This window comes from Macaca fascicularis, chromosome 11, assembly GCF_037993035.2.
Source record: "Macaca fascicularis isolate 582-1 chromosome 11, T2T-MFA8v1.1".
In the NCBI taxonomy this organism is placed as follows: domain Eukaryota; kingdom Metazoa; phylum Chordata; class Mammalia; order Primates; family Cercopithecidae; genus Macaca; species Macaca fascicularis.
Window position 1 is genome coordinate 88,052,122 of NC_088385.1, and position 19,048 is coordinate 88,071,169.

Here is a 19,048-nt window from a genome sequence, read left to right on the forward strand (position 1 = left end):
TGGCAGTAAAAGTTGTCTTTCTGATCTCACCACATGGGTCTTAAAAGTAAAAAAGACTAATTAATGAGCTGTTGGGAGCATTTTAAGAGTTTATACATATAGAAGCAGTGGGAGAATATGGTGTTGTGTAGTCGTGTAGTATGTATTTAGCAGAAGCTTTTTAGTTAGGTTCAACTAATGGAAAGGGTGTGAACATTTTTGCCTAAGCAAATCCTGCAAAAGCTAACAAAGCATATCTACAAAAATCATTTATTTAACATGTCTACCCTCAGCACTGCATGAATCAGAAGGTATGTGGATGAAAATCCTTACAAGCCAATTCTTCAAATGGTATGCTTACAATATGGTATAGAAGCAATATTGAGTCCAAAGTAAGATATTGCACTGGCTTTGTACCAATCATCCTAGCAGGTCATCAAGTCTTCCAGGAGTTCAGAGAAGAGAAAACTTACTTTCAATTTGGCCTAATTAGAAAAAAAAAAATATTCATGGAAAGTTTGGGACTTGAAAATGGCACATACCAGATCGTGCTGAGTTATTTTTCTACCTCTCTGGCTGGGTTCTTTTTTTGTTGTTGTTGTTTGTTTGTTTGTTTAGTTTTCTAGCTTCTCCTTTTTCAGGTGCCCACATTACATGTTGGAGTTCCTTAAGGTCTTTACTCTTTTCTTCTTCTTACTTTCTCCTGAAATAGGCTCATCAAAGTCTATAGCTTCCATTAACATCTGTACATTAATGACATCCCAATGTGTATCTGCAGATTAAGCCTCTCCTCAGATTCTGGTGTACAACTGCCTCTACTTAGATGTCTCAACTGCACCTCAATGAAACAACTCCAAGACTGAATATGTGATATTTCCTCTCAAGTCTTATCCTCATTAGCAATTTCTGGCTTAAAAATGATGCCACCATCCAATCAGATGCTCAAGTCAAAAACCATAGAATCATCCTTAATCCATCTCTCTTATTCATGCCCCGTATTCAATGTATCATCAAATTTTGTCCATTTTACCGCTAAAGAAATTCTAGTCTTTATTCTTAGTATCATGACCTTAGCCTACTGCGGTATCCTTTCAGGTGGTTTTCCTGTATAAACAGTGACACCCACTCTCAACAATTCTTTATTTATTTTCCATGATGAAACTAAAATAAGTTTGTGCTTTTCAAAATCCACTCTGAAGTGAAAGAAGCTAATCTGAAAAGGCTACATACTGAATGATTCCAATTATATGACATTCTGGAAAAGGACCTTGAAGACAATATAAAGTTCAGTTGTTGCCAACAGGTAGGGAAAAGGGAGGGGATGAATGAGCAGAGCACAGGGAGTATTTAGGTCAGTAAAACTGTTCTGCGTGATACTATAAAGGTGGATACCTGTCTTACACATTTGACAACACTCAGACATGTACAAGAGTAGACCATAATGTAGTAATGCAAACTATGAACTAGGATGATAATGGTGTGCCAGTTTTGGTTCATCAGTTACAACAAATGTATCGCTCTGGTACCAAATTTTGATAATGGGGGAGGCTGTGTATAGGTAGTGGTAAGATGTATATGAGAATCCTACTTTCTTACTTGATATTGCTATGAATCTAAAACTACTTAAAAAAAATAAAGTAGCTCATGCCTGTAATCCTAGCACTTTGGGAGGCCAAAACAGGTAGATTGCTTGCGCCTGGGAGTTTGAGACAAGTCTAGGGAACATGGTGAAACCCCATCTCTACAAAAAAATAGTACAAAAAATTAGCCAGACATGGTGGTGTACACCTGCAGAACCAGCTACTCAGGAGGCTGAGGTGGGAGGATCACCTGAGCCTGGGAGGTTGAGGCTGCAGTGATCTATGATCATGCTGGCACACTCCAGCCTGGGTGACAGAGTGAGATCTTGTCTCAAACAAACAAACATACAAACAAACATAAAACCTCAATATTAAATCTATTCTGATTTTGCATTCCTTCTCAACTACTGAAAATGCTTTATAGCCTTCCCAGGGCTGCTAAAATGAGCTGGAAGTTCCTGACACAATACCTATCCACCTGTATAGCTCCATCTTCTCCATTCTCACTCTTTGTTCTCTGCTTTCCAGCCACACTGGTCTCTTTGAGGTATGAATGGTACCTGTGAAATCCTTCCTCAGGGTTTTTGCCCCATCCCCGTCTCCTTGCCTAATAAATATCTACTCATCCTTCAGATCTGCTTATTGTTATTTCCTGAAGAAAAAGTTTTTGAGACCCATACCTTTCTGCCAAATTGGTTGCTTTTGCTGTATCTTTCATATAAAAAAATTATTCCCCAGAGTCCTTATCACTTTTGTATTTATTTAGAGTAGATGTTCATAATTATTTATTAATATCTGTCTCCACTACTAGACTGTAAGCATCTTGAAGCAATATGCTGACTATTTTTTATTACCTGTGAACCCAGTGAATGGTTGCAACACAGGAGGCATTTAGCAAATATTCATTGAATGAATGAATAGAAGAAAGAATAAGGACTGCCAGATATGCTGTTGGTTAAAAGTTTGCTCAATGTTTTCTCTAGCTATTAGGGCTTTGGAGTCACTGAAATAACTATTAATCTTTCAGAAAAGAACATTTGAGTATGCATTTTAAAAAGTCCTGTCACTATATATATATATATATATATATATATATATATACACACACACACATATAAAACACTGAGCATCTGTATTTCATGTGGTTACTCAACTCTATGGGGTTTTGTGATTTCAGATAGATACCAGCTTTGTGAACTTAAGGCGAGCAATATGAATGTAGTTCCTTAACAGTGGGGATTATCTGATGTCAGGGCCTCTCTCCATATTCAGTCTCTTGCAAGTCCTGGAAAATCATCTCTGGATGGGTGGCCACTAGAGGAATTTCATTGTTCACTAACAGACTCAGAAATAAAGTTATTATTTAGCCATAGGGCAGCCTTGGATTCCTCTGGAAGGTATGCTTATGGCAGCCAGAGTTAAGACTAAATCGCCGTGAGTCTGCCTGTTTGCAGAGGCTTGTTTACATGTGGTATCCACTACACATTTTCTCTGACTTCATTAATAAACAATTGAGACCAAGAAACCATTTCCTTACTTTCCGGGTAAGCTGAGCAATTTATCTTAATTACTGTCAACCTTTAGTGACTGCCATGGGGATTCTAAGCATTCACTTCAGTAGCAATGATGTAAATTACTTAAGAATTTTCAATAGGCAGCCATGGATTTTTGGCTTCTCTTCCATGTACTTTTTCCCCCAACTGAAATTATATGTGTTTGTATATCTATATCTACATGTTGAATGTGTATATATATGGTAAATATGTATATTCTAAATGAATGCCTTTCCTTATTACAGTCGATCCTTTCCCATGGTACCGTGGCAGACTGTGCTGTTGTTGGCAAGGAAGATCCCTTAAAAGGTCATGTCCCCTTAGCACTCTGTGTATTGAGAAAAGGTGAGAGATCTTTGTTCTCTCTGATTGCTTGGGACCTGAATAATTAACTAAGGTTAATTCAGTGCTTACCATCTGAACTTTCTCTCTAGATATAAATGCAACAGAGGAACAAGTTTTAGAAGAAATTGTGAAACATGTGAGACAGAACATTGGCCCTGTGGCTGCTTTTCGAAATGCAGTGTTTGTCAAACAGCTACCCAAAACCAGATCTGGCAAGATCCCCCGATCAGCTTTATCTGCCATTGTCAATGGCAAGCCATACAAGGTAAATTATCAAAGATATTTAATCCTGGGTTCTATAACATTTTTCTTCATTTATTTGGCATCAGCAAAGCTCTTAAAAATTGTTCTCAAATATGAATTGCATCCCTAAACACATAATAGTACTATTTTTTAATGGTAAGGGAGAGATTATATAGCCATTCCTTCTGTAGGAATGAGGGTTTTGGAAAGAAACTTGATTAAGAACACATGCTTTGATGATAAGAACCAATGTGTGAAAATTTTTTAAATTTATTTTCATTTAGAGATAGAGTCTTGCTTTATTGCGCAGGCTGTAGGGCAGTGGCACACTCATAGCTCACTACACTGTCAAAGTTCTGGTCTAAAGAGATCCTCTCACATCAGCCTCAAGAGTAGCTGGGACTACAGGTGCATGAAACTGTGCCCGGTTAATTTTTTTTTTTTTTTTTTTTTTGTATTTGTAGAGGTAGTATTCTCACTCTGTTGCCCAGGGTGGTCTTGAATTCCTGCTCAAGTGATTTGATTGTCTCAACCTCCCAAAGTGCTGGGATTACAGACCTGAGCCACTACTGCCCGCCAAAATATTTTTTCTCTTAGTAATTGTCAGTGAAATTCAAACACATTTTTGGAAACTCAATCCTATTGAATTAAAAGGTACACTTTCCTTATTATAGTAATTAATGGCAATTAGTGAATGAGAAAGCAAAATTCTTGAGGCTGGCAGCAGTAGATGTTTAAAATGCTCTAATTGATAAATGCTAATTTTGTAATTGTTTTAGGAAATCTTAGGTCGATTCAATCATACGTTTTCTTTTAATTCGTGTGTACATTATGGGTGAAAAGATATATCTATTTTTATCATTAAGATTAAGACAACAGTAAGGAGTAGTTACATGAACACATGACAAAAAAGAAAAATTCTTTCTATACAAATATATAGAAGATGATTCCAACTCTAGAGAAAATACCATCTAGGTCCAATAGTTTTGCTAACTGAACTGTTTATTCTTTTACTCTGGAAAGCTATAGATGAGTATTAATATATTAGGTTCAGAGTTCCCTGTTTTTAAATTTTCCATATGAATATTACAAGACAATGGGGAAAACCACATTGCATATAATTGTTTAATTATAGGAAGAGCAGAAGAAATTCAAGGAAGAGTATTCACCTGACCCTAATTTTTTTTTCCAGATAACTTCTACAATCGAAGACCCCAGCATTTTTGGCCATGTAGAAGAAATGCTGAAACAAACATAATGAGTTTGTTTTATTCCTATTTTGAGTTGATTTAATTTCTTAATTGAAATTAAATTATTTGAGTTGTTTCTCAGAAATAAATATTTCAGTAGAAATTACTGCAAACTGAAACGCGAATTGTAAAACTTGGCCTAAACAAATCTAATGAAAACTTGTGAAAGACCTGTGCCTTTTGGTTGATTTGACCCTGTTAGCATTGTTATTAGTTATCTATAACATGGCTCATTATACGTCATCTACTGCTTTAGGAAAAATGTATCTAGTGTATTATTTTTAAAATTGTACCTCCCAAGAAAAACACTTTAATTGAAAGCAACACTAATATAGAGACACTTTCCGAAACCAAGAATATGTAGTTTTGAGCCATAGTCTAAAACTTGATTTGAAGTCAGAAAATAATTAAAATTTTTCTAGTAGAAATTTTAGAAATTTTCTAGTATTCTTTAGATGCTCACATTGTTTTAAATAAAATCTATGAAATGGGAAGTTTAGGTAATCATCTAGACAGATGAAATTATTATCTAGGTAGGAGGACTTTTCTTTCTACACATTTTCTGAGGGAAAGCAGAACACCAGGGTTACGGCTATACCTTCAGGTCTTTTGTTTCTTAGGCAAGGAAAACCACATGTCTGACCTGGCACAGTGGTTCAGCTTGCAATCCCAGCACTTTGGGAGGCTGAGGCAGGCGGATCATTTGAGGTCAGCAGTTTGAGACCAGCCTGGCCAACATGGTGAAACCCTGTAACTACTGAAAATACAAAAATTAGTCAGGCTGGTGGCAGGAGGCTGAGGCAAGGAGAATCACCTGAACTCAAGTGGCGGAGGTTGCGGTGAGCCAACTTCCACCACTGCACTCCAGTCTGGGTGACAGAGTGAAACTCCATCTCAAAACAACAACAACAACAACAATAACAACAAAAAACCACATGCCTGGCAGAGAATCAAGAGATCATTTAGTCTCTCAATCTCTTCATGGAGATGAGGGCTCCTGGGAGCCCCTCCTCATGTCTCAGGTTCTTAGTTAACTGTGTATATGCAAACGATTCCAGATTCCTGTGGAAACAAGGAATCGATGTACAAATGGGGTAGGATGGCAAGGAAACTCTTAAGAAAGAAACATCAAGGTTTTTACATTAGGTTAAAGACCAAGAAGGTTTCTAGGCAGGTAGTGTAATGTCTAGATGATTTTGAAGTGAATTTAAGCCACTAGGTTTGAGGGACAAAGGACAGTAGAAAATGGTGAAGACTGCAGATCACCTGCTCCACCTCAAGGAGCAGTGGACCCAGCAGAACACGGCCCAAAAAGGAGACAGGTCTCCTGCTGCAAGAGCCTCTGTTTTTTAAAGAGAAAACAAAGAATCCTGATTTTTCTGTGATAGCTCTAATTTTAAAATAGTAAGTCATTAAAAAATTGTAATGTCCAAAAGCATCTTTCCATTTAACTTCTAAAATTCTCTTAATTTTTAAAAAATGATTGTAAAGTGACTTTTTGTTAAGCTTGTAGGAATGGGCCAGTTAACTAGAGTAGACAGATGTAGGAAATGAAATATTTGATTTATTTAGGGATCTATATGACATCAGTTATCAAAGAATACATTTTAACCCAAAAGTATACCATGCTCATTGTATCTTTGATTGTTCTTCAAGTATTTCTCACTCTTTTAATCTATCAGGAACATTACTATCAAGAGCAGATTGTTGTAACATAATACTCTGGGTACATGAAATGTATGTGAGAGATAAATAGATAATAGAAGGCTTATTGTTATAAAAATGACCTACAACTTATATAAAAAAATTCTGAAAATCTTAACTTTTTTTGGACTGAAGGCTGCAAAACAAATGGCTTCTCAAAGTAAATTCCTATTTACTTAGAAATTGCTTTCTTGATTGTTACACCTGGAAAAATACGTTCGTCTACTTTTTCCTTTTAATTATGTTAGTAGCCTGAATTAAACCAGCTACATAGACACTCTTTAATTTGAAGCCGTTGGGATCCTTGAATCGCCTCTTTCATTGGTACATTTTATCCATTGTCATAACTGTGGTCTTCATTAATAACTCAGTTTGATGTCTTAGAAGTAGAATATGTTTCCTTATTTTTTTCAAATAAAAATCAGTTAATTTGAAATGGCAAATTATTTAGCTGAATGTGTATCATTGTTCATTTGCAAGGTTTAAACTCAGGCAGATCCCAGAATTATATAAAGGGCACATCTTTGCTCCTCTTGCACATTTTTTTCTGGTAATCAAATCTGAAGGGACACCTCAGCAAGCAGACTTGGGTTATTTTCCAGTTGGATGGGAATGGAAAGCAGTGTTTGAGACTGGGGAAGTGGCTATTTCCTGTGTCTGATTGGGGAATTGCAAGGTCAAAGAATGTTGTTACTTTTATGTGATGAAAAAACAGGGCAAGAAAGATACACTTGAATCATCAGACTGCTTAAAATTTGGGAGAAAAAAATATTATTCTATTTTACTACTAACCATAAATCACTTTTGCTAGATAGTACTTAAAATATTCTGAATTAAATGTATCTTTAAAAACAACAATATAATGTTACTAAAAAATGCAACCATACTTAAACTTGCTAGAATAAATTCTGTGAGGTCTTCATTCGGTATTTTCATAGGATTTCTTACTGTAAGTCATTGGAAAATGAAAATATAAAGTACTTTCAAAAGTTATAGTAAAGTATTTTCCAATTCATTGAATTACTTTTCTTGTCAAAATATGTTAAACATATGTAAATGAGACCTCTCCTACATTTAAAAACCAGTTTTGTTTATATAAAATTGTATTTGAAATGTCTTGAACATTAAAAATGTGAAAATTTATAATGTTGATGATCAAAAGATAACACATTGAGATTCTGAGCTTAATCCATTCAATGGATTTTAGAATGTGGTAGAAGTTATCTTATAAATTAAATCATATTTTATGTTTTTTTGAGGGAAATAGCTGGATCTTTTGCATCACTATATGTTTTTAGTGATTGAGTGGTATATAATAGTAGATACAAATCTAGTTATGGCATTGTAATGTTGTAATTCCTATATTCTATTTCATTTCTGTGAATCAAGGTGCCCATGTTTAGATGAGCTTAGAAAGCTCTTTCTCATTGTTCCTACTCAGGTCACATTTTTTAGAAAAATTTAAGATCACTCCCATAAGCAAGTTTAGATCTCCCTCTTGTGGGCAGACTCAATTTTGAAGCTAAATATTTGAGTCACCCAAAGAACACATTTCCTGATAGCTTAAGTAAATTGTCGAGCCTTATGTGACTAGAAAACAAAGCTTAAACAGAGAACTGGAAGTATTTTTGTTTTTATTGACAATGGAAAGGGTTTCTGTTACCATTACCTTTTGACTGAATCTGTTAAATAAAAATAGACATCAAAACAAATGTAATGTACGTGCAAACATAGCAAATTAAAATACAGAAAAGAAATTACTAATGACAGATCTTGCGCTTAATAAGATCAAGCAGCAGAAAATCAGCAGTTAGATAAATGGTATTATTAAATAGGCTTTACTTTGAATCTCCCATATAAACAAAGAATAAACAACAGTAACACCACCAAATAAAGCCACAGGGAAGAGATTACTCTTCTATACTTTTATACACTATATATGTTAATCATTCTGTCTTTCATTATTTCCTCTGATAAAACTGACTTCAGGGAAGTCACAACAAGGCCATCTCGGCTAAAAGCTTATAACATTAGACATGAGTCTGGCTAATGCCCTGTTACATTGACAAAAGGGAAAGGTATATTGGGTTTTGTTTTCTCTAGTGGAAATGAGCCTCAGACTCCGCAGTGGTTGACATTCGCTGTCCAGTACTGGCTGGCAGTTCAAGATATTTGAATGAACATGTGGTTCTTAGTAAAGAAGTTTTTTGTTTTTTTTTTTTCTTGGTCCACAGGTAACAAGAGAAGATTATGGTTTTTTAATATAAATTTTTAAATAATTGCTTTTGACTCTTGTAAACAGCTTGGCTTTGTTTTGTATTGAAAAGGAGATCAAGCCATCACAGTGCTATTTCTAAAGATATAGGACATCCCTGATTGCCTTTAAAGCTCTATTTTTGGCTCTGGTTCCAGGTTAAATCATTCTTTTTCACATGATCAGAGGCAGGTTGTTCAGCTTTAAGTATTGACAGACTTGAAGGAGAAACATGTTGAAGCATGAAACATGCTTCAAGGAAACATATTGATTTGACTATTAACAATTCAAAAACTGTAAAAATGGTGGAATGGTAAAATACAAACAGTACTTGGAATTGTCAAATGTTTGCACTCGAGACTCCATGAACCATATATTTTATTTTTTAAAAAATCATATTTATATCCATTTACATAAGACTTACACATTTAAAAAGAAATGCACAGTAATACATAAATGCCTAGTATATTACAATAAAACATGAAAAACAACTGGCTTCATTTCATAAAAGCATCTGTTGTACAGAGTTTATGATGTAGATGATGTTTATTATTCAAATGACTTAAGCATTTTATTACAATTGTAGTAAACTAATCAAATGTAATATCTGACTCCCCCCAAAAATCACATTTTTCAGCTTTTAATAAGTCATGACGTCATTATTTCCTTAGAATTCAGATTTCACAAAGGTTTTCACTGCTCGTCTTCTTAGATGGTAGTGCACTTTAGGTAGAGTAGACTGAAAAGACGCCATCTAAAATATACAATGGAGAGCATTAGTTCACTGAAAAGTCCCAGACTGGGAAATCTCATTCTACTTCTCTGTGGTGTACCTCCATGCAGCCTGCTTACTCCTGTCCTAAAAGATTATGGGAAGGAAATCATCTAGGATGTAGCCAACAGCCATATGTAATTAACATTTTCTCTTCTCCAATTTGGTGCAGGGGAGCTTAACAAATAATAGAATTTGCTCAAATTTGTGGAAAGTATGGCAGTAATGTAAACAAAGGTAGTTATGCAAGATGTTAGCATGCCTTCTGAAAAATTTACAACTTGCTAATTAACAAATTGGGTTGAATTGACCTATTTCATAATATAGATTTATATTCTAGTTCATATATTTTAGAGTTCTTAAAAAAGTACCTTTATTTGTTACAAAAACATAATGATACTAAGTCACCTATTTTAAATGGTTTGTGTCAGTTGTATGGCATTGCTGATTCTTTTCAGCCATAATATACTTAGAAAAACCTCACAATTGCTATTACTGACATGAAAGAAACAGCAAGCAGTATGCTCTGGATTATTTTAATAACAAAAGTGTTATTGTTTCACCAAAACAAAAAATGGTTGTCCTAGATTGAATTATTGTAAATGTATACTGTTATCCCAGATAATGGTAAAAACTAGGAAATATGAACTAGAATGCCATGCACGAAAAACAGATTGCAAATAGTTAGAGGAACTCTACCCATCAGTTAAGAGCTAAGAAGCAAGCACTATTGAACATATTAAATAGTCATTTGTAAATTAGTGAAGTGTTCATTTCCTGAAGAAAGTATGCTGCTATGTGTAGAATCTATTATAAACAGTATTTTGGGAGACCTCTTATTCAGACAAATTATTATACACTTTAAATCATGCCTAATTAGATGCCAAATTATATACCATAATTAAAATTTTAATGCAAGGGTTCTACATTCTGAAATTAAATATCTTATCAGGATGCTTTTTGTTTTATCACTTCAAATAGTGATCCAAATAAGGCAGCTTATCTGCTCCCATCTTAAGCCCAAAAGACCAACAATAAATTGTGTGGAGCTTTTAGTTCAAGGCAACGAAAAACAGCACAAGGCAAGCTATTCCTCTGCCTATAACTGGTTTTTCTTATCCCTGTGCACACTTATTGTTCTAAATATCGCCGTAAAAAGTATTTTTCCAAAATATTAATTCATCAAAAGTGGTTAAATATTTTGGTAAAGCATAGTTTTAGGTTGAAAAAAATTATGAACATTTGACATTTATAAATCTAGGAAACCACGGTTTTACTATTAAGACTGTTTTTCAAGAAAATCTCATTTTTATATGGATTTTAAAGTAGCTTTCATTAATTAGTATTTCCTTAAAATCAAACGCCTGGTATTTAGGGTTACACAGGAAGGTTTTGTGCTGGTCCTATCCTCCACTCTTATAAAGTAACTTTATTTTGTTCCTATAAGTCTCAAATACTTAAAATTTATATTTGTTTTTAGCAAATATAAATTTGTAATTATAATTTACATTGTAAATTTAAACGTGTAAATCAGATTGATAAGATACAATGTAATCAAGGTTTAAATTTTTTGCAGTTTCTACTCTGCATTTCTTTCGAGATGGAGTCTCGCTCTGTCACCCAAGCTTGAGTGAAGTGGCATGATCTCCGCTCACTGCAACTTCTGCCTCCCAGGTTCAAGTGACTCTCTTGCCTCAGCCTCCCAAGTATCTGGGATTATGGGAGTGCACCACAATGCCTGGCTACTTTTTATATTTTTAGTAGAGACGAAGTTTCACCACATTGGCCAGGCTGGTCTGTAACTCCTGACCTGAAGTGATCCACCTGCCTCGGCAAGTTTCTACTTTTTAATATGAAACCATCTCTAAGTCATTTTCCTGTCTGTTGCTGTTTGACTCTGTTAACGTGCTTAAATCCCTATCTGCTTACCTTGGCTTCCTTATATAAAATATACACTTAAATATATAGGATTTTTTAAAGTGTTGAATTATTATCAATAAAATGTTAAGTGAATCAATAGGAAATGGTACTAAAAAGTAGAAAACAGTGTAGTGGCAACCCATTGATGTGTAATAATAGAGTGACAGGCCTCCAACAGGCAGACCTTAAACCATAGCAGACAGATGGTGATAGGAAATGCTAGACTAAGTGTTACAATACAAAGATTTCTTTTTTCCCTGAAGCAATTCAAAAGGGTTATCTCACTTCTGTACTGCTAGGGCATACCAAAGAATATAGTGTATATTTATTAGTCTATGTAGGTTCCATTTTTTTGTCTTTTTTTTTTTTTTTTTGTCAGCCAAAGGGAAACTACTCACAGCAGGTCAGTGCTGCCTCCTTTGAGTGGCTTGTCAACATGAGTATGTGCGAACAGTGGAGTTGTCTAACCTCTGCAGTCTTGATGAAGCAACTGCAAATGGAGAAAAGGGCTTTAGAGGGACTTGGATGATTGAGTACAAGATTTCAGATGAGAAAGATTTATTTTCCCTGCATACGGGGATTCTGAACATATTAGTAGACCTTCTTTCTCTCAGATATAAGCCACTCACATTCCTCTTCTCTAGATCAAGTTCCTAATGAAAATTTATCCCAGTGTAATTGACCTGAGCTTTCGAGTTGTTATGTATTCCTCCTTAGATGAAATCTGTAACAAGAGCAGCTCCCCAGGGTGCTTCTGTTTTTGATATAGAGATTGCTCTTAGAGAACTCATTATAGTGGATTTTTTTTCCGCTCCAAGTATTGAAGAACTTCTACACTAATTGTAATGATGTTAAATTCCTCATGAATTTTGCTGACATGTTCCACCATATTAACAAGTTGTAAGAAATGTAGATCAAGATCACGGTTTATGCTGGAATAAATTTGAGTTATAATAACTATGACCTTGGAAAAAAATAATGATGCTAGGTGATTATCTTAACAAATAGAGTGGGACTATTTTTCTTAAATGCCTTCCAAACAGAAATAATTTTGTGACTACTATTTCAAAGTTGTCTCTCCTCTGGAATGACTGTTTTCTTTTGTAAATTAGATAGCTTAAGTCTAATGTCCACAGAAGGAAATAGTAATTGGGAAATTACTGTGTTTTGTGTTTCTTTAATTCTCTTCTCATGTTCGTGCTTGTTTATTTAAGGGCTTCTGCTTTGGTCAGAGGGAAAAAATATCTGATGAGTCTGAATTTCTAAGATGACATATAAAACTCACAGTATTTCAACATGTAGGGGGACAGTGGAGTTAATTTCCATTTACTATGAATCTTTAGTCCAAGTCCAACCTCTAACTTAAACAAATTGTTAATTTTGGGAATAGAAGACTAAAGAAACACAAATCATGCAGATGTTTATTGTTCCTCCTAGAGGTGGACATTAGCCAAATTGTTCTTTTTAGGATGTTATAAATTATTTTGAAAATGTGAACAAAGTGCCATGAGTTCATGCAATAGCAGTGTAAAAAGGAGTCTGGTTTGTGATGAGAGCAAAGTAAATTTCAAGCAGAGCAAACCAACTCAAGAAAATAGTTCCAGAAAGCAAGGTCAGAGAATTATACAAGCTTTGGCGAAACAAGCTTTTTGCTTTATAAGCAGCAACACAAAACTACTGTACCATCTGTTGTCATTTTTCTTGACTGCCCAGATGTTGTGGTTAACCTAAATCCAGCTGGTAATGTTTCTGAGGACCCAGGCATCATGCTGATTCCATGTACTTCCCGAGGAGGAAACTGCCTTCTCCAGGTTGATCCACGTCTGAAGTTCTTGTCATCACTCTGCCAGTACAGTTATAATGTGATGTTACGAAAACAAGTAAACTAGTCCATGTGCTTAAAGCAGTGTGCTTAGAAACATGTAACATAGATTATTTACATTTAGTCCATCAAGTATACATATGGAATCATGCTTTATCGAGACAGTTCTATGATTCCAAAACAAGACTATAGGAGATTTGATATATAAATTTTTAAATAAAACTTTTCATACAATTTCAGATTTAAGGTTGACATCTATACAGTAAATATCTTTGAAAGCCTAAAATAAGTCACCAATGTTTTCCAAAATAAATATTGGATATACATTGTTCCACTACTGGTTTTATGGAATGAGATGATATACTTAATTGAATCAGTTGTTGAGTAGACTACAATTAACTCAGACACTTGAATGAAATGACTTTTATGTACACAAATACAATGTAGGTATTTATTTCAGGGAAATCTATATTTCAGATGACATGGCTAATAGGAGATACTGTAGCCTATTATTATATCTGTACAAGAAGCTCTAAATATGTGATTTGTGAAGTTTTAGGTGACACAGAATTAATTTGCAATTTGTTGAAAAATCTGTATAGCCTGGACACCATCCTTTCAATAAGTACATGTGGTCCTTGGGTGCCACTGAAAGCATAATGTTACCCTGGTTACATTTTAATAATGTGTATTTTAATATACACAGAGGCAGAGAGTCACATCTCATTTAATTGGCCCAATAGACTTTTTTCCTAGTTCATTACTATTAGAAGCAACATTATACCCCACATAGGCTAGTGTCTCTACTTGGACAGATCCTAGGATGAATCCACATTTTAGAATGTAGCACAGCAATTACATTTTAATTCTGGTTGCTGATTTTGTTAGGCCTTAATGAAATAATCTCTTCTCCCTGTGTGTATACACAAAGTACTTTTACAGACACAATTATTTTCCTCCAAATTGGCAAGCAGCAATATATAATTCAGCAGTTAATGAATACTATGTGTCTAATTCTGAGGAAAATATGAATCATTCCACATAGGTCTTGTCTTCTCATCTCACTGTTTCTTACCTAGGGAAGGACTATCTATTCCACGAAGTTATAGCCAAGTATATGTTGTGTATCCTAATATCTCATTTGATTTCATTCTGGCATTTGAAATAATAGGTCTATAGTCACTCAACATAGTAATTTGTGCTATGTTATAGTGAATGACTCTACAAGGTAGTCTTTGTAGACTGCTATATTAGTTAAAGGACATGTAAAGTCAATCAGGGAAAACTAAAATCATTTTTATATAATAACATATCCACCGTTTCAATCCTTATCATTAAAACCTACATTTTGTTTCAGAGTGGTAGCCATTTTGCACATCAAGAGATGTCTGCTACTCTTCTCAACGGCTGTGTTTTTCATTGCCCTAGACCTCCAAATGTGTGTAAATGTAGAAAACAAACAGAATGTCACAGTTGCAGCCTCTATGACTTCTTGATTCTTGGAGAAGTTTTTGCATTAAGCATAAATAGTCTTCAGGCTTATAAAACACTATGTTACACTGTAGAGCTACACAACTCCTTACAGTGTTGTAGCTAGGGGCTTAAAAATAAGCCAGTTTTGGCCAGGCGTGGTGACTCATGCCTGTAATCCTAGCACTTTGGGAGGCCGAGGTGGGAAGATAACATGAGGTCAGGAGTTCGAGACCAGCCTGACCAACATGGAGAAACCCTGTCTCCACTAAAAATGCAAAATTAGATGGGCGTGGTGGCGTATGTCTGTAATCCCAGCAACTTGTAAGGCTGAAGTGGGAGAATCGCTGGAATCCAGGAGACGTAGGTTGCGGTGAGCCGAGATCACGGCACTACACTCCAGCCTGGGCAACAAGAGCGAAACTCCGTCAAACAAAACAAAAAACAAAAAACAAAACAAACAAACAAAAAAACAAAAAGCCAGTTTTTATTTGATTCTATTTATTCATTTAGAAGGAGTGTTGCTCTGTTGCCCAGGCTGGAGTGCAGTGCGGCGATCTCGGCTCACTGCAAGCTCCGCCTCCCGGGTTCACGCCATTCTCCTGCCTCAGCCTCCAGAGTAGCTGGGACTACAAGCGCCCGCCACCACACCTGGCTAATTTTTTATATTTTTAGTAGAGATGGGGTTTCACCCTGTTAGCCAGGATGGTCTCGATCTCCTGACCTCGTGATCCACCCGCCTCGGCCACCCAAAGTGCTGGGGTTACAGGCGTGAGCCACCTCGCCTGGCCAAAAAAAGCCAGTTTTTAGAGTTGAAGGTTTGAATTATGATTCCTGACTTCTGTTCTTTCAACATATTGTTAATGCAGAAAGTTAACAGAACTATAAACAACAATATCATGGGGAAACGTTTTCATGAGATAGGATTAATTCTTTTAATTGGAGCCAAAGTCTGCATAAGGTTGTTGACACCTCTCAAATTATTTCAGTGGAATCTGAATGTGATCAGCAAAACCTCAGAAATAAGTCGACTACTGTTCTAAGAAAGTTGGTTATTTTTGCTCACACTAAAAATAAATAAATAAATAAATAGATAAAACTGAACAAAAGAGACTAGAGGGTTTAAATGACAAAATTATATTTTGTGCTTTTAAAAATAAGAAGCAGCAGCAGCGTAGTTTAAAGACAAAGAGTCGCATCTCATTTAATTGGCTCCATAGACTTTTCTTCTAGTTCATTACTATCAAGAAGCTACCCCACACCTGGACAGCTCCTAAGAGAACGTAGCAATATGACAAGTCTTCAATAATTTTTTATTAGAAATTTTTGCAACTTTTAAGAAAGAATAATTGTATTTTAAGGTATATGAGTTTATAAGACTACCTTTTTGAATCAATAATTTCTAGTAAGGATTAAAAAGACTGTCATGCAACTTACAAGACTAGGCTTTTAAAAATATTAATCATTATTCTGATTGAATAAGAGCATGAATTTAGCAGAAGTTAGCTGAGTTAGATAAGACTGTAGAACTTATCTCTTTATAATCCCTACCATAAGGACAGAGTGGATTTTATAATACCAAGATTATCTGTCCTGCCTATTTGAATATAGAATGATTGGTCCATATTTGGATTTGCTGAGTTCTTCACAAAATAATTTTAATCAGCTTGTCTTTGTGGCAAGAAACACTTGTACTTTGCAACACAGAATTATGCATCTCTTTATTTTCTATTTCATGCTCAGGTTTCCTTCCCACTTCTTCCAGAAAGACCCTGTAGAAAAACTCAGAAAGACTATTAAAATGTCTACAGTCCACAGCATTTGCTGATATCCCTCGTATTCATTCATCCTGGGAGGCTACCTACATGTTTATTATTTTCCAAATAATTTAATATGAATATATTATATAGTGATTCTTATACTCAATATAGCTTTCAAATTCTGTGACTGTTAAAATGTTATTAATCTGTTTTGAAGGAAAACCCAGTATCGATATACAAAATAATAAAAAGCTTCCCATTTATTGAAGCAAGTTTTATCCTCGTTTTAATTTTCTAAAATTTCCTGGCAAGATATACTGATATTTGAGAAATAAATGCACTCTTTATTAAAAAGCGGAATATATCAACATTAGTGTTTTAATTATTTTCTAATTGTTTTAAAAAATGTTGCCCAACATTTTGCAGTCACAACTCATAAAAAAGTTTTGTAAATAACTGTTTAGTATCTCTAACTGCCGAAATGATAATATTTATGAATTAATACAGCTCTTTCCAAAATTAAGTAATAAGATTGAATATTTAACAACAAACCTGGAGAAAATTCTTGATTCTAACCATAGAACAGTCATTTGATTAATTTCCAGGCACTATTCAGTAAAAACAAAGATGGTCTATCATTTTTCTTTTACTCTCTCAGATCTCTTTGGAATAACAGGTACACTTACTTCATCCAGTCGCCTTTCAGTTCCCAGGGCCAAGAGGTTATTGTATTCCCTTTCAAGAATCTGCCTTGCCTGTTGACGTCAAATTACAGTTACCATCACTGAAATCGCATTTTATTTTAAAAATCATGTAGCTCCTATTTATCTGAGAATGTATTATAAAACATACTTTATTTATGGGTTTTAAAGTTTTTAGTCCTCCATGTCTATTATTAGCCATTGTAAATTTTAACTACAAAAAATATATATACTTTTTCGTTGTTGGTTTTTTGGTTTTTTTTTTTTTTTGTCTGTGAACAGTAGAGAGACAGCTTTGCATAAACGTCTGAGGTCAAGAGGCTTTGGTCTCACTTCGTTACTTTATTTCAATTGAGTATTTTGTTTAATCTCTGAAATATGTAAAAACGAAATAAAAAGTGAAATCAGACTGCCAAATTTTTATCAAACCTATGCAGGTAGTTCTCAAACCTGACCAGCGATTATCATTTGAGGAAAGTTTTGATAGTAAAGATTCCAATGCCCTATCTCTTGATAACTGATGTCTTAGGACTATGACGTGGGTTGCAGGTTTTATTTTTTATTCATAAGGAACTATACTGATTCAAATTATTATCCAGTTTTGGGAATCACTGGCATATCCAATGCTAATGGTCTGTATAATTCATACATGTAAATAGAAAGGACTGCCTCTCAGAGAGGCAGAGACTGATGGCCATCTGTCAGGGATTTCATTTAGTGGAATCTGGCATTCAGGTGGGAGACTGGGCCACGTAACTTCTAAATCCCTTTCTTGTTTAATTGTATGATGTTTCTTGGCTAGAAATCCACTAGCCTGAAATTAAACCTCCAGTGACATATTTCAAACACTGAACTAACTTTCATTAACAATCATGAATACACAGCCATTTTTTTCCCTAAAAGTTTAGATTATCATTAGATAAACCAGAACACATCAAGACTACAGCAAAAAGCGACTTACCTGGGTGTTCTGTGTGGGAATCTGTAATAATAAAGCTAAGCTGCTGTAGTCAAAGTTTTCATCCAGGGCTATAAGTGAGCCATGCACACCGCTCTCAAGTATATTATTTGCATATTCTCGAAGTCCAATTGCTTGTATCCAGCGAATAACTCGGTCATTGCTCCACACCAACACGTCTAGGAAAAGAGATGCATCATTTTAGGATGCAGTATTTTGCATAGTAGAACCACTGGCTGAAATGAGCTATGGGTATCTGGCCAGGTCACATTTATGCTGATTTATTCACACTCTAATGCATCTGGCTCCCTTCATTTGCGTGTAATTACTGTTTTAATATTTAACCCTTTCGAATCTCTATTTAAAAAGTTGTTCTTTTTCAGAGTGTTTGTTATACCTAAAATGACAGCACTTCAGTCGCATAGAACAAGGTGTCTGTGTTTTTCTTGTTTTCATACTAGAGCCCTAGGGGTCTGTCTGAAGTTCAATATTTTTACCACCAGATGGAGACATTTCCTATTTGTGTCTTGATACATGCCTCTTCAGTAAACAGCAGAGGAGATTGTAATACTGTCTTTCATCAGAAGTGTTTATTAATCACTACCTAAACATGGGCATATAGAATAGAAGATTTTTTTTTCACCTGAAGTAATACATAAGAACGGAACAGTAAGATAATATAGGGCATCAACAGATGGATACTTACTTTACTATTACGTTCCAATGCATTTTTCCCA

The 19,048-nt window shown here is 35.0% G+C and overlaps 2 protein-coding genes across 31 annotated transcripts in view; one reads left to right on the forward strand and one right to left on the reverse strand.

Annotated features, from left to right (window-relative positions):
• The window catches only part of ACSS3 (acyl-CoA synthetase short chain family member 3), a 182,755-nt gene extending 175,658 nt beyond the window's left edge, over window positions 1-7,097 (forward strand). The window contains exons 14-16 of the mRNA XM_005571636.5: window positions 3,358-3,457; window positions 3,547-3,722; window positions 4,893-7,097. Coding sequence (XP_005571693.1) covers window positions 3,358-3,457; window positions 3,547-3,722; window positions 4,893-4,958 — 342 coding nt within the window. The 3' untranslated portion in view covers window positions 4,959-7,097. The remainder of the gene's footprint in view (window positions 1-3,357; window positions 3,458-3,546; window positions 3,723-4,892) is intronic.
• A 1,174-nt stretch (window positions 7,098-8,271) lies between these two features.
• Window positions 8,272-19,048, reverse strand: part of PPFIA2 (PTPRF interacting protein alpha 2) — a 515,275-nt gene continuing 504,498 nt past the window's right edge. For 21 of the 30 annotated variants that reach the window (XM_065524620.2, XM_074007496.1, XM_074007492.1 and 18 more), the window contains 5 exons: window positions 18,315-18,490; window positions 17,339-17,407; window positions 13,284-13,443; window positions 11,999-12,090; window positions 8,272-9,662 (listed from right to left, as the gene is read on the reverse strand). In XM_065524620.2, the coding sequence (XP_065380692.1) occupies window positions 12,032-12,090; window positions 13,284-13,443; window positions 17,339-17,407; window positions 18,315-18,490 (464 nt within the window). In that variant the 3' untranslated portion in view covers window positions 8,272-9,662; window positions 11,999-12,031. The remainder of the gene's footprint in view (window positions 9,663-11,998; window positions 12,091-13,283; window positions 13,444-17,338; window positions 17,408-18,314; window positions 18,491-19,048) is intronic. The other 9 variants (XM_065524630.2, XM_065524624.2, XM_074007487.1 and 6 more) reach the window with 1 other exon arrangement.